At 46.8% G+C, this 13,795-nt stretch overlaps 2 protein-coding genes across 2 annotated transcripts; one reads left to right on the forward strand and one right to left on the reverse strand.

The window, feature by feature from the left end:
• Positions 1–1,335: 1,335 nt before the first annotated feature.
• LOC123162107 (uncharacterized) lies at positions 1,336–4,963 on the forward strand. The gene is made up of 3 exons (XM_044579907.1): positions 1,336–2,945; positions 3,613–3,838; positions 4,515–4,963. The coding sequence occupies exons 1-2, from the start codon at positions 2,312–2,314 to the stop codon at positions 3,825–3,827; spliced, it is 849 nt and encodes a 282-aa protein (XP_044435842.1). The 5' UTR covers positions 1,336–2,311; the 3' UTR covers positions 3,828–3,838; positions 4,515–4,963.
• A 718-nt stretch (positions 4,964–5,681) lies between these two features.
• On the reverse strand, positions 5,682–9,724 carry LOC123162106 (uncharacterized). The gene is made up of 5 exons (XM_044579906.1): positions 8,877–9,724; positions 8,645–8,791; positions 6,910–7,914; positions 6,683–6,825; positions 5,682–6,173 (listed from the first exon to the last, which is right to left on the reverse strand). Exons 1-4 carry the CDS (start codon positions 9,098–9,100, stop codon positions 6,693–6,695), a joined length of 1,509 nt encoding a protein of 502 aa, XP_044435841.1. The 5' UTR covers positions 9,101–9,724; the 3' UTR covers positions 5,682–6,173; positions 6,683–6,692.
• Between the last annotated feature and the right edge of the window lie 4,071 nt (positions 9,725–13,795).

Consider the following 13,795-nt stretch of genomic DNA (forward strand, 5'->3'; position numbering starts at 1 on the left):
GAGGCAAATTATATTTGGGCTTCTGCTCTTCTTCCTTTTGTTTTTCCTTCGAGCTTCGGCTCGACGAGCCCCTCAAAAGTCTCTTCATTATTTTCTGAAATAATCTGAAATTTTTAGTAACTTCAAACAAAAGTGAACCAACTTCAATAAAATTGATAGCAACTACTCCTACAAGTGCCTAGATATCAAGCATTAGAACTACTTGGAACCATATAAATTTGACATGCAAGCTCAAGAACATGGTCACCTATGCAGCACAAATTTGCAAAGAATAAAGCACTAGAACAAAAACTAATTGGACCAATGGAGGAGTCACATACCAAGGAACAATATTCCCAAGCAGTTTTGCGAGAGGTGCTTTGAACAAGGAGATCGAAAATCACAGCAAAAGTGGCCGGAACTCGTGCTTGAGTTAGTTTTTCGGGTTTGTGTGAGGCAGAGGAAGAAGATGCCTTGCGGGCAAGAAAATCCAAATCCAGCGTCGAGGATGCCTTGCCTCCGTGGGACCTACTCGACGACCTCGCGGGCGGATCTAAGCACACCACGACCATTTAAAAAAAAAACAAAGTTTATAGATTGGAGAACATTTAGGAAAAGGGAGGGGAACGAACCCGACACTAACTCAAAACTTTATATTTCCTCCATGAAAGAAAAAGACCCAAATTTTCGAAAGCACGTATGCGGGAAAGAACAAGACGAATCTAGGTGTATAAGTAGGGATGGAAATAAAGTCTGAAATAATCTATAATATGTGTCTAAGAGATCCAAGTTTATAAAGCGGGCAAGAAAATCCAAATTCGGCACCGAGGATGCCCTGCCTCCGTGGGTCCTACTCGACGACCTCGCGGGCGGATCTAACCACACCACGACCATTTCAAAAAGAAAAAAAAATCCAAAGTTTATAGATTAGAGAACATTTAGGAAAAGGGAGGGGAACGAACCCGACACCAACTCAAAACTTTATACTCCCTCCGTCCAAAAATACTTGTCATCAAAATGATCAAAAGGGGATGTATCTAGACCTATATTAGTTCTAGATACATCTATTTTTGTCCGTTTTGATGACAAGTATTTTCGGACGGAGGGAGTATTTCCTCCATGAAAGAAAAAGATCCAACTTTTGAAAAGCACGTATGCGGGAAAGAACAAGACGAATCTAGGTGTATAAGTAGGGATGGAAATTATAAAGTGGGCAAAAAAGAAATGGGAGCTAGGGTTGGAACCGAAAAAGAAAGAAGTGCGACCGTCGGATTTGGATCCAACGGCCACGGCGTGAGATGAAAGAAGAGAAAAGGGCGTCCTTTTCATTTATTTTATTTTCTAGGGGGTAAAACCAGAAGGCGTCCATCACTCTCCCACACCCTACTGGTACTGGTACTGGAAGAAGTTTTCCCCTCCGCCGCCGCCACCAATCCGCCTCCGCCTCCGCCTCCGACTCTAGCCCTCGTCGGACACGGAGAGGGGAGGAGCTTCCATACATATACTCCGGCGAGGCAGGGGAGAGTTCTCTTCAGGGAGAGGAGAGGGAGGGATGGCGTGGACGCGCTACCACGCCTCCTCGACGCATCCTCCTTCAATCCCCGCTCGCCGTCGTCCCAAGTCCGGCGCCGACGATGCCCCCTTTCCTCCATGGGTCCTGCTCGACGACCGCGCATACCTCGCCGGCGAATCCAACCACACCACGGCCGTCTCCCGCACAAGGCACGGCGACCAGATCCAAGCCACCTTCTTCCTCGCCGACCCGCCGCTCGTCTCCTACTTCGCCGTCTCGTGCGCCGCCGAGCTTGGCTGCGAGCCCAGGGTCCTCTACACAGAGGCCAACCTCGTCCTCCTCGTCTCGGTGCCCGGCGACCCCCGCAACGCCATCGACCCCCGGAAGAACGACTTCTACGTCTACGAGGTGGACGACGACGCCGGCGCCGGCGGCGGCCCCTCCCAAGGCCACACTGACGCTGCTTCCGCACCCCCCGCCCGACTTGTTCCCCTTCCCTCGGGACAGATGCTACTACTTCCATGACTGCCAGGTAGGACTCCTGCGCCACCGCAGGAACTCCGACGGCGGCGGCGGCGGCGGCTTTTATCTTCGCCAGCACCGTCCCAGAGCCTATGACGCCTACATCGTCGCCGCGCTCTGTACACGGCTAACCTTCCCGGAGACGTTAGGCCTTTACACCTACGTCTCCGACACCGAGGTGTGGAGCAGCAAACCAGCCTCATTCCCAGACGGCGGCAAACTGCCCCGAGCCGCCCTTCGATGTGACAAGGTTATCACCATCGGAGGAAAAGCCGGCACCATGCCTGGGTCGATCTCATGCGGGGTATCATCCTATGTGATGTGCTCCCACTCGACGACGACGCCAAGACGCTTCGCTACATCCCTCTGCCGGACCCCATCCGGCCAGACGACACCATCGACGAATCTGGAGGCATGTACCGGGACGTCGCCGTCGTCGGCAGCCGCATCAAGTATGCTGAGGTGAAGATGCACGTCAGGCCGGGCTCGGCCGGCCCGAAAGGCTCCTTCACCATCGATGGCTGGACCGCCGTCGTATGGAGCAGGCCGGCCAATTCCTTCAAGGAGTCGACCACCTGGCGCAAGGACCATGAGGTCCATGCTCACCAGGTCTCTTTCGTTGACGGCAAAAACAAGACGGCGCCAGGCTTTGAGTTGCTCCCGGCTGTGGTGGATCACCAGGGCAACCCGCAGCCGACCTTGGTGGGGATCCACGTTGGCCATCCCAAGCTCAGCCTGAGCGTCGGTGACAACACCCTTTACTTGATGGCCAAGGTCAACCGCTGGTACGACAAAGCATGGGTGATCGCTGTCGACATGAAGAACAAGAGGCTGCGGGGAGTGGCCGAGTTTGGTGGAGCACCAAGGTGCTCGGCGTTTCTCCATGCCTATAGGCAAAGCAGGATCTCGGAGCATCTCAATGTCTCCCAAGGTAAAACTAAATCACTTGCCTTTATCTGTTCTACCATCACCTGCGTGCCTAGTTGTAGGTATTCAACCATCATCATGTGCGTGCATTGCATGCCTAGCTAGTTGTTGTCTGATTTAAGATAGTGCTGCCCAGCGGAATGCTGGTATGTATAATATATGATTTCAAAATAGGGATCAAAAGTTCCCTGTGCTGCTGCTGCTGCTGCTGTATAGTATAACAAAAGGAAGAACAACTTGACTTGAATTCGTTGGTAGGTCTCTAATGCATTTTGCAGTCCGTCAGGTTTAATTATCACTAGCAATAATGGTTTTCCATAGAAAGGAAAGTAAAATTTCTTCCATGGGGAACACTGTCGCTGGTCTTATAGATTTTACTGTGTGTTGCAGAGATGCGCGCTCATCGGTGGATGTTTCTTATTTTGTTTTGTGTGTGTTGGCACTGCCAAAGCGTTGGATTTTGTTTAATAACTAGTTTAACACGCGTATGTTCCAACTTGATGTGAGTGAACATGTCTTGAAACAGCAATCTACACCCCTTGTTCCTAAATGTAAGACGTTTTGAACTGCCAAAACGTCTTACATTTAGAAACAGAGGGTGTAGCAATTAGTTGTGATTGAAGCAACCAACAACCAATCTATAACCTGGGAACGGATTTTTTGCTCGTCAGGTACAAAGAGTCACCTGAAACGACCAGGGATGCCACTGCCACATGGAAGCTCTCACAAGAAGCCAGAGATCCCTCCACATCATGTGATGCATCACTGTCCCAGTGGACAAAACCCCAGGGCGACATGGCCCACATTTCCCGCACAGACTACTGATGATGAGGATTATGATGATGATGAACGGACAAGGATGGCAGACGACATGGACTTGGAATAACTTAACTTATGGTACCTAGCTAGCTTTTGTGTGCCGGCTGTCTCTTGTTACGTACCTCTTTAGTTAGTTAATACTCAGGATGGATGAATTGAAAACATTCAAAACTTTGCTCCTTCAATTCGGTCTTGTGCTGTTTAGCTGTTTTGTTTGTGGCCAGGCCACTCTGTCGTGTAGGTGCTGCTTTATTTACTTTGAAATAAGAGTATTGATTTCCAATTTCTTGTCTGTTGAATGATCCTGTTTTGTGCTGGATGTTTTGACATGGAATGGATCCCTGCCTGTAAAACCTCAACCTTGTTGTTCCATTGATTCATCATGGAGGAATAAGGACCTCCTTTTTTTTTTGGCAATAAGGACTTCTTTGATTTGTAGGATTCTCAAAATGCAGGAATAGGAAAATATCACTAGGAATAATAGTTGTATATGGAAAGGAAAGTAAAATTTCTTCCATCGCAAGCTTTCTTGTTGGTCTTAGAGATGTTACTGTTGTAGAGATGCACTCATCGGTTGATGTTTCTTTTTTGTGTTGGCACTGCCAAACTGTTGGATTTTTTTTAGTTTAGCATGCATATGTCCCCGACACTACGTTATTCAAACCTGTACATGTCTTCATACAACAATCTATTACTGTAGTTTTTTGAACCAATAAACCAATCTATAACCTGGGAATGGTTTTTTGCTTCACAGGTACAAAGAGTCACCTGAAACGACCAGGGATGCTACTGCTACATGGAATCTCTCACAAGAAGCCCGAGATCTCTCGGCATCACTGTCCCAGTGTGGAGAAAACCCAAGGGTGAAGCAACCCATGTTTTTCGGACAAAGTATTGATGATGATGATGAATGGGCAAGGTCAGGAGACGGCATGGGAGTTGGGATATAACTTAATTTATGGTACCTAGCTAGCTCTTATGTGTCGGCCGTCTCTTTTTATGTACCTCTTGAGTTAGTACTCAGGATGGATGAATTGAAAACATTCCAAGCTTTGCTCCTTCATTTTGGTCTTGTGGCACTCTGTCGTGTAGGTGCTGCTTTATTTATAATTGTAAGATTTCCAATTTCTTGTCCTGTCAGAATGTTGAAACATTCCTGTCTTGTCCTGGATGTTTTGAGATAAGAATGTTTGTTGTTCCATTGATGATGATGCATCATGGAAAGACATGGACTTGTTTCCAGTAGTGAGCTGATTTATTGTACTGAAGCTTTGTTGGTTAAGTATACTTGAACTGAAGTACATGGCGGTAAAACGACGCCCGTTTTGCCTCAAACGTCGATGTTTTATTTTCATTTTGACTCAATAGGGCACTGTTACAGTTTGTACTTCAGTTCATATGAAATGTTGCAAAAATGGCAAGATTCTTCAGTTTTATATGAAATGATGCAGCAGCACAAATTTGACACAATGATTACACATTTCTCTGGTATGAAACTACAACTACAGGCATTGAAGCCATGCAAGTTTCAAAATCAATCTCACATTCTCCTCTCAGGTCAACCTGAATGACATGAAAGAACACTCCAAATCTGCTGCAACAAAAGAGCACCATCAGGAAAAACACCACCCAAGAAACGACGAGCATAAACTGGCCAACTCCGCCGCAACAGCACCGGCCGGCAACGGCAAACAAAACCAAAACAGGAAACATGCTAGGCGTCAGGCAAGAGAAGGGACACAATTGCAGTGCGCTGATGCTGCAAAATGCTCAGCAGATGAAGCTCGGCCACAGAGCAGCAGATATTGCTCAATTGCAATGGGCTGCTACAAACCCACTCTTCATCTTGGGAAACCACCTCAGCTATGCAACCCCTCGCTTTAGCAGCACAAGATGAGACACAATAGGAATTACTCCTATGTAATCACAAAATGAACCAACACGCAAATTCAAATCCAACTTATGGTCGCGCCAGATAGGCATAGAAATTCCAACCACAGTCTCCCCTACACGACATACCCTCTGCTACCAAACTAGAGCTACAGGCACTCAAGCCATGCAAGTTCCAACATCGATCTCACCTAGTACGTACACTACAACACATTCGACTGGGTTTCAAGAATCCTTCCGAGTTAATCCGTGGACAAAAAATACCACCACAGCGCTCCAAGTTACTCCCTCCGTTCGGAATTACTTGTCGCAGAAATGGATGTATCTAGACGTATTTTAGTTCTAGATACATCCATTTCCGAGACAAGTAATTCCGAACGGAGGGAGTACATACATAGCGAGGCTCAGAGCCATCATCCAACTGCTCTCCGGCGCCAGAATGCTACACTAAACTGCAGATGCTTTACAAACTCCCACCGTCAGGTTAGGTCAGGTCAGGTCACCCCACTCTCTTCCAGCCAACCTGCAATGGGACTGTCCAAGGTTAGTCAATTGGCAGGCAAAATAAACCAAGTGCAGGAAACACTGGCCGGTCCACCATAGACCAACGTGACTGAAAAAGCAACCAATATGGCAACTAAAACAGGAAGGATTAACTGCAGCAAGTACATTCACATATTGACAAAAATAAAACACCTGCTCATACTCTACCCCCAACCCCACCCACCCCAAAAAAACACCATGCCACCTCATAACTTTGCCAGCACAGAAACCAGGCAACCAACCCCAATAGTTCTGTTTACTGTTTAAATCAACCCTGGGGACTGTTTCGCCGCCATCGCATGTACAACGTGGCAACAGTCGCCACATAGGCTTGTAGAATGCCACATATTCCTTGCCTAGACTTCGATTACTAGTTTACTACAGAGCTACACTATTTATTTAACTTGCAGGTAGTAACTGTCAATCGAGGCTGCATGTTTTTCATGCCATCAGTGTAGTTCAAGAACAAACGACATTCCGTGGTCTCACCTTGTCGCAGTCAGCGTTCTCCACTTTGTTCCGTGGTCTCATTTTGTGTCCCATGCACCTCGTCGTGCACATACAGCATTGCCGTTGCTGGCTCCTTTTGAGCTGACCTGGATGAACAATAGATGGCCCTCACTTCCGCCAGCCTGTATGAAAAGATTTTTAATATCACAACATGAACATTAATGGAAAGAAACTCAAATCTCAAATTCAAAGGGAAACAAGCTTACAAGTCCTCCATCAAGTTTAGCTTCATGAGATCTTTCACTAGCTTTCCTAACACCCCGGGCAGCTTTACAGCTATGAGCAACTCGCTTTCATCAAAATCATCTAGCCGCTTTTCACCCTCCAAATACTTATGGCAGTGGTCATGAGTGTTCTTTGCATACTCAATCACACTTTCCATAGTATTTTTGTATAGATTCTTATCTTTATCTCTCTCTTCATTCTCGTACCAATAGATGCCTCCCATTACACCCTCATCATCTTGAAACCTCACACGCCAATCACGCGGATATGGTGGTTCCGTCAATATCCTGCGATAATCTTCGTTGGAGGACAACTTGAGCGATCTGATTAGATTACTGATGGCAACCGTCAGAATCTTCCTTGCCGCGGATGACATTAAAGCCAAATTGAATTCCAGATTCCCAATGAACCATTGTTGGACAACAGTTGAAGGCAGTGCGTCCTTCAAGTCCTCATGCAATTCATCAAGAAAGACAGGCAACTTGCCATCTGCATCCTCATAATTTGGTGTCATGAGCACGTCCACTGTCCCAAAATCGTTCTTCCTCTCCAAGGGTGTGCACTGCTCAAGATTGAAGATGTCTCGTTTAGAAAGTGCCACGGGACTTGGCGTTGTGCTTTTCAGAATGCGGCACTCCAACGGCCGGCCTAGATATCTGAAGAAATAGACGTCCTGCTCGGCAAAGTCGCCATCCCAGCTTTGCCCAACCCTGTGCTTGCCAAGCACAAATAGCAAGATGGCCAAATATAATTCCGTGCCAAAAGTGCTTGCAGCTCTACATGTTTCCTGTCCACGGATGATTTTAATGATCCTCACAAGGTCTTCTTTTTTTGCCTTGACTTCTGTCAGTGGGAAAACTTCTATAGGCTTGTTACTGAAAGAAACACTAGCCCCCTCAACAAATTTCTTCCTCTGCTCGTTCTTCATCTCATTGCACTGCTCATTGAAGAAGGCACGTACCACTGATCTTAGCCACTGATATGAGCTGCAACATAAAGAAACCAAATAGATGAGTACCCCAAAGCCTAAATAAGAGAGGTGGGGTAAATACCAACTCAGGAAGGGCAATACAGATCTCAAGCCAAGACTGAATAACTCAGCACCTATTTAAATCAAGATTTTTATTAGAAGGCTAACTGGAGCAATCCTTGCAACATGACGCAGCTCGTTATTCTTAAACATCACGACAAAACTGAGAACACTTCAGAAAAGGATGTTGGCAGTCAAAAAAATTTAACGCTGGTCCATGTACTCTCTTTTTAGTGTTTCCCGTTAGAGCAATTAAAAAAATCCAGAATACTGAAGACATAAACCAAACTAAATGACGAGCACCAAAGCTAAATAGGACAGCTGAGATAACACCAACTCAGGGGGAAACATATGTCCAACCAAGCCTAAATAACTCAGCGTCAAATGAGTGGCTTTAGCCTTTACATGCCTTTACCATATATTTCATGGTTAACCATTTTCGTTCAAAAGTCCAGCATTTGATACATGCCCTCATTTGCATGTCGCAGCCAAATAAAATAATACTCCCTCCGATCCGAATTAATTGACGCAACCTCTATAAAATTTGTATGGAGGGTGGTATGGAGGCTGCGTCAATTAATTTGGATCCGAGGGAGTAATTGAATTCATACACAACTTCAATAAAAGAAGAAAAAAAAAAAGAATACATGTGCATGCAAGTGATTAAGGGAAGTGTTATATTTTACCTGTCATTGTCATTGCCAATGGCGAGAGCGAGATCAATATTGGTAAGGAGGTGCTCAAAGTCGACAGTAAGAACCGAACAGCCTCGTCTAGCCAGTGAGGCAACCTCTGCCTTGTAAAGGGCGCATTTTTCGCCGTCGAGTATGTAGCTACATGGAAAATACAGATCAGTAACTGGTGTGGGAAGACATTTCTTCAACATGACACACAATCTGTCTATCTGAGCAAACATACCCTCTTAGGATCTCTAGAAGTGAGTTTGCCAGTAAGCTGTTTTTGCTGCTGAGCTGTTGTTGTTGATGCTGCCCGGCTCTGTGCAGAGGGGCAAGGGGCGGCGAGCGGTGTGGTGAGGCGGAGCTGCCCGGTGGTATTTCTTGGGTTCCGCGACCGCGCGAGGGGGGTGGGTGGTAGGAGCGGCCCGTGCTGCCCTGCTGCAGTGTTCCCGGAGAGGGAGACATCGGCGACGGCAGGTTTTGGCCGGCCGATGAGGAACCGATGACCGCCGGCGATGAAGGCGGCGGATCGGGGTGGACGGTCGGCTGGGCCACTTGGGGGGGCCGCAATGCGCCGACGACCGGCGGCTTCGCTGCACCGTCGACCGGCGGCGGTTGGCGTCCGCGACCGCGACCGCTTGATGTACGGGTGGAAGGAGCGCCCCCCGCGTGAGCTGCCCCGAGGAGAGCGGCCCGAGTGGCCCTGCTGCGACCGATGCTGTGTCCCCGACGGCGGCGGCTGGTTCCGGTGGGCCGATGAGGAACCGGTGACTGCAGGCGATGAAGGCGGCGGATCTGGGACGGGGACGGGCGGCTGGGCGGCTTGGGGGGCCTGCAATGCGCCGTCGACCGGCGGAACAGGCTTGCGCCGCCAGATGGGCTCCTCCTTCTTCTGGTTCTGCTTGGGCGCCATGGCGGCTCACCGGCCGTCGCGGCACAAGCACGACGCTTTCTCTTCTTGCTTTGCTTTGGGTGGCGGCGCGGCGCGGCGCTTCACTCCACTTCGCTATTGACCACCACCGAGACCTAGGGTTTCACATCTGCGAAGGGGTAAAGTAAAAAATGGATCCCAATGCTGGTCCGTCTTTCTCTACGCTAGCGCTTGGTTAGAGTACATCGCTCAAAACCACCATATATACCATAAAAAAAAGGAAACGTTAACCGTTGCGCCGGTCCCGCGCGACGCGTTCGATGAAAGAGCGATCCTGTGGCCCAGCGCGCTCGTCCCCCTTAGGCCCACCTTATCCCTTCCTGGTTGTCTTCCTCCTCAGCCCGTCTCCTTTCTTTTTTGCATCTCCATGGCCTGGTCCCAGCCATGGACGCGGGCACCCTCGAGCTTGACCTCTCCCCCTCCTCTCTCTCTCTCTCTCTCTCTCTCTCTCTCTCTCTCTCTCTCTCTCTTCCCGCCCAGCGTCGGCACCCGCGCTCGACTTGTGGACGTCCCAGCTGGCCGGAGCTCGGTGGTGCTGAAGGATCCAGATAGAAGGGAGGCGGCGGATGTCGAGGGCGAGGCGGCAGCTCGCCGCCAGATGCTCCCGCCGCGGCACGGCCAGGAGCTCACCGCCAGATGCTCCTACCACGTCCCACCAGATGACGGGGCTCACCGAGGACGCCTCTGTCGTGCGCCTCGGGATGTCGTGGTGTAGTCCGCCCGCCTACGGTCTCGCCATGTCCCGATCCAAATCGGCCGAGGTTCTCGCCGGTCCACTCGTGGATCGGGTCAACGCAGACGAACAACGGTGAAGGGCGGATCTAGAGGCGGGAGGTCAATTCTAGTCAGATTCGGAGCCCAACGGTGTCGGTGAAGCTTGATGGCTCCATGAGGAAGGTCTCCTGCATACGGGACAGAGAGTGGGAAGTTTGAGAGAGAGAGAGAGAGAGAAACCAAAGGAAAAAAATGAGAGATATGGAAGAGGGACGCTGGGAGGGCTCGTGAGGGTCACCGCGAAGGGGAGATGGAGAGGGGAAGTGATGACCAACAAGTATAGGGGATCACAAGCATTAAGCACAGCAAAGTCATAGCAACATCAATCTCACAACATAGTGGATACTAGGAATCAAGCCTAACACACTAACATGATTGCATAAGAAATCTCATCCATCTCCATCTACCTCCAGTATGCCTACAATGGAATTACTCACTCCCGGTGGTGAGCATCATGAAAGTGTTGATGGAGAAGGGTTGTTGATGACGACGGCGATGAAACCCCCTCCTCAAAGCCCCAAGCGGACTCCAGATCAGGCCTCCCGATGAAGAACAAGAGGTGGCGGCGGCATTTCTCTCTGATTTTTTTCTCGGGAAGATGTAATATATAGGATTGGAATTCGGTCAGACGGGGGCTCGTGGGGCCCACAAGCTCGCTAGGCGTGCCCTCGAGGTGTAGGCGCACCCCCAGGCTTGTGGCCTGGTGGTGCCCCCCTCCGGCAGTTCATTGCTCTGGTATTTGTCTTTTGTTCATAAAAAAAATCCCCGTAAAGTTTCGTCTCAGAACTTTTATTTCTGCAAGAAAATAACACCAAGGTAGTCCTGCTGAAAACATTGTGAGCCAGGGTTAGTTTCATCCAAATAAGGCAAATTTGAGCCTAAAATAAGAGCACAAGTGTTTGGAAAAGTAGATACGTTGAAGACGTATCAACTCCCCCAAGTTCAACTAATTGCTTGTCCTCAAGCAATTCAATTGATAAACTGGCAATGATATTTTTTTTACAAACTCATTTGTTCTTGTTTTTGTATATAAGCTTATCACTACCAGAAACATGTTATTCCATGACGGATTTCTGATGACGTTCCCAGAAACCGTCACGGATGGGTGCCATCCATGACAGTTTCATGGATCTGTCATTGATACGCACGAAGTTGACTACTCCCGCACGCATATGTATCTTTACACAGTACCTTGACCGTCATGGATTAGCTATTGCACACGTGTCATCCTAGGATTGGACCACGCCGTCGAACAGCACGTGGGCGGGCCGAGCTGTTATTCCTTTGTAGACGGAAGTACAAATAAAAAATTGCTCGAGTGTAAGAGAAGTTCCACTCAGCTATGGCGCTGTTGTGTAAGGCTGGTCATAGTGGGGAGTAACTTATACTAGTGTCATGCATATGACACTACTTTAAGTTACTACCTTCATATTGCAAAATAACATAGTAGTAGTGTCGTATGTGGCTTCATTTAATAGCTTGTAGACTCATGTTGTCTTAGGAAACGCTATGTTACAGTAACATATTATGTTACCACTTATTAACAACTTGCCACATAAGCAAAAATTTCTCGAAGTGTGCTATGTTACTATCTAAGTTGCTCCCACTATGACTAGCCTAAGAGAAGCTTACTCCATATTAGATCAAGTACAATAGAGCTGAGTCAGCTAGCTATAAGAAATAAACTAGTATATTCTTACTTAGTAGGGATGTCACATAGGTCCTCGAACTATGAAAATCGTCATTTAGGTCCTCGAAGTACAGTAAGTGTGTCATCCAGGTCCAAAATCTCACTAACCCCCTCTAAATGGCCAGCTGGCATGGTGAACAGTGCGAAAAATAAAAAATATGAACAAAAAAAATCTGAAAATCTTTGGCATCAAAGATACCCCTGGTGCGTGAATAGTAAAAATGTTCATTAATTCAAAAAAATGTTCACGAATATGGGAAAAATATTCACGACTTTAAAAAAGTTCACAAACAATAAATTTGAAAATATGTTTGCGAACCACAAATATTGTTCGTGGGTATGGAAAAAAATGTTCGCGAACCACAAAAATTCCTGACTTTAAAAAATGTTAGTGAACTTTTTATTAAAGTCGCAAATATTTTTTCTGAATTCATCGTTCGCGAACATTTTATTAAAGTCACGATATTTTTTCCAAATTCATCGTTCGTGAACATTTTTTTAAAGTCATGAATATTTTTTCCAAATTCATCGTTCGCAAACTTTTTTGAAACTCGCGAATATTTTTCCCAAATTCATCGTTCGCGAACATTTTTTTAAAGTCATGAATATTTTTTCCAAATTCATCGTTCGCGAACTTTTTTTAAATTCACGAATATTTTTTTGAAGTCGCGAATATTTTTTTCCAAATTCATCGTTTGCGAACATTTTATTAAAGTCACAAATATTTTTCCAAATTCATCATTCGCGAACTTTTTTTGAATTAATGACATTTTTACTGTTCACGCGCCAGGGTCTCTTCGATGACAGAGGATCTCAGTTTTTTGATATTTTTTTATATTTATTCTTTGTCGTGTACTGTTCATCACGCATAGGAATTCAGGACGGTTTGCCGCGTACTGTTACGGTTACTGTTTATGTGCCAGCTGGCCAGTTAAAGCCTGTCAGGGAGATTTTGGACCTGAATGACACACTTACTGCACTTTGAGGACCTAGATGACGATTTTCATAGTTCGAGGACCTACTTAACATCCCTGGAATAGTTCAAGGACCTACAGTGCACTTCACTCAAATACGAGAGATAAGGTAAACGGGCTCTTGGTGAAGAGCCAGCTCTAGCATGTGCTCCTAGGCACTTTGTGAGAAGAAATGTGGACATACAATAAAAAATTAGTACACTCTTCTAATCAACTATTTTACATATTGACTATAAGATGGGCTATAGATGACATGACAATGACTTATAGCCAGCAGTTGGCTATACTATTAACCATGCTCTTAGTACTATTGTAAAATAAGCCACAAATTTAACTTTAAAAATTATGCCATGGATCGAGTCCGGGACGCTAGCTTTAGTTACATCTACTAGTACCTTTCTCTGAACACTATTTTTTTAGGGCTCTCAACACTACTATATATGTGTAGCATATCTTTTTTTAAAGAGCCCTGCTTCGGCACACCCCCCTCACTAAACATATAAAGAGCAATACGAACCTTTGGCAAATCATAGTCAAATTTGTATGTACAATGGGTTGTCCATCGGAACGTATACGCCAAACCTCGTATACAAATTCCACAGGTGAGAGTGAACGGGCCGGCCCATTAAGCCATGTATGCGACGTAAAAATATGAATAAAAGGGAGAGCTCGCGGACTCAACGTCGAGACCTCAAGGTTATGGCGCGCGCTGCTAGCCACTTAACCTCACCAAAGTTTATAGATTGAAGAACATTTAGGAAAAGGAAGGGGAACGAACCCGACACCAACTC

The sequence above is a fragment of the Triticum aestivum genome, chromosome 7B (genome assembly GCF_018294505.1).
Source record: "Triticum aestivum cultivar Chinese Spring chromosome 7B, IWGSC CS RefSeq v2.1, whole genome shotgun sequence".
In the NCBI taxonomy this organism is placed as follows: domain Eukaryota; kingdom Viridiplantae; phylum Streptophyta; class Magnoliopsida; order Poales; family Poaceae; genus Triticum; species Triticum aestivum.